The following is a 1522-nucleotide window of genomic DNA, read 5'->3' as shown; positions in this document are numbered from 1 at the left end:
GCTCTAACCGCCTGAGCCACTGGGCCAGCCACTTATATTTTTTGAAATTAATAAAATATTTTTTTCACTGGTTTGTCTAAATCTGATTTTTGTCTTTGAAGTCTGGCTGAAGATTTCTTTCCAGTACAATGGGAATAGCCATTAATAACTTTACGATGTCTGTACTTTAGCTAGTTGATATTTTCCAACACATCTTCAAAGAGAAAAACACATACTATTAATATTATTAGTATCTGTCAAGTTGGTTACTATAGTAAATACTTCCCAGGTACAATGATACCATTAGAGTGTTTTTTTGCAGGATCTGCGATGGTCAGAAAACCCAGTGGAAGTTCTATTCAAAGACTCACTTATTTGATACCTTGTTTAGTCAACATCTTTCATGTTGCTGAAGCAACAAAAAAATCCAACAAAAGTTGCTTAACTTCACCAGGCATTGGGCTGGGTCCTGCTTAAACTGCTTAAACTGCTGGACTTTATCGTCCTGATCCATATAGCAGTAGAGAATATCTTTCATACATTTTTATAGCTCATGGGTCTTTCTTTAGTTACAATTGATGTGACTCTACGAGTATGCAAGGGTTAAAGTCCAAGCTCCAGAAGCACAGTATAGGTTGTACTGAATCTTGGTATTCTGGTCATCATGACATATCTTAGTGGAAAAGAGACCTGTGGTTGGAAAGCAGCAATGTTACCTTGACAATTCTGTAATAATGATCCAGTTTCTCCCACAGGTTTAATTATCAGGTCTTAGAAGATTAATGCTTTTAAGAGGTTCATCAACTGAGAGAGACTTTAAGAAATTAGATGAAGAGAGATAGGCGAGGAACGTGTGCGCTGTTTCCCGTTTCCATCGTGTGTACGTCTCTACCGTAAAGATGGTCAATGTGCCCAAAACCCAAAGGACCTTCTGTAAGAAGTGTGGAAAGCATCAGCCTCACAAAGTGACCCAGTATAAGAAGGGCAAGGATTCCCTGTATGCCCAGGGAAAGAGGCTCTATGATCGGAAGCAGAGTGGCTATGGTGGGCAGACAAAGCCGATTTTCCGAAAGAAGGCTAAAACCACAAAGAAAATTGTGCTGAGGCTTGAATGTGTTGAGCCTAACTGCAGATCGAAGAGGATGCTGGCCATTAAGAGATGCAAGCATTTTTAACTGGGAGGAGATAAGAAGAGAAAGGGCCAAGTGATCCAGTTCTAAGCTTTGAGATTCTTATTTTTGAGAAAAATGTTGAAGATTTAGAAAAATACCTGTACGAAAATAAATGCAGTGATATTCTTAAAAAAAAAAAAAAGAAATTAGATGAACAGGACATGACTGCATCAGGTAAATTTGCAAATGCGAAATGTTTCTAATTGTAAGCATCACAAGCTAAACTTAATAGTTGGCCTGGACTTGCCAGGGCCTTCCAACTGAGCCCCACAACTTTACCATGTGCTCAGGCTGCTGCCATAACATTTGGTTCTTATTTATAGTTGCTATTTGTTCATTTATTAAAAGCATATTTTTCTTTATGTCCTTGA

At 38.3% G+C, this 1522-nt stretch overlaps 1 protein-coding gene across 1 annotated transcript; it reads left to right on the top strand.

The window, feature by feature from the left end:
• Positions 1–878: 878 nt before the first annotated feature.
• LOC308498100 (large ribosomal subunit protein eL42-like) lies at positions 879–1154 on the top strand (the record flags this gene model as incomplete). Its single annotated transcript, XM_081049434.1, has 1 exon — positions 879–1154. One exon carries the CDS (start codon positions 879–881, stop codon positions 1152–1154), a length of 276 nt encoding a protein of 91 aa, XP_080905560.1.
• Between the last annotated feature and the right edge of the window lie 368 nt (positions 1155–1522).

Source organism: Rhinolophus hipposideros (genome assembly GCF_964194185.1).
Source record: "Rhinolophus hipposideros genome assembly, chromosome: 5".
NCBI lineage: Eukaryota > Metazoa > Chordata > Mammalia > Chiroptera > Rhinolophidae > Rhinolophus > Rhinolophus hipposideros.
This window is presented reverse-complemented; position numbering and strand designations above follow the sequence as displayed.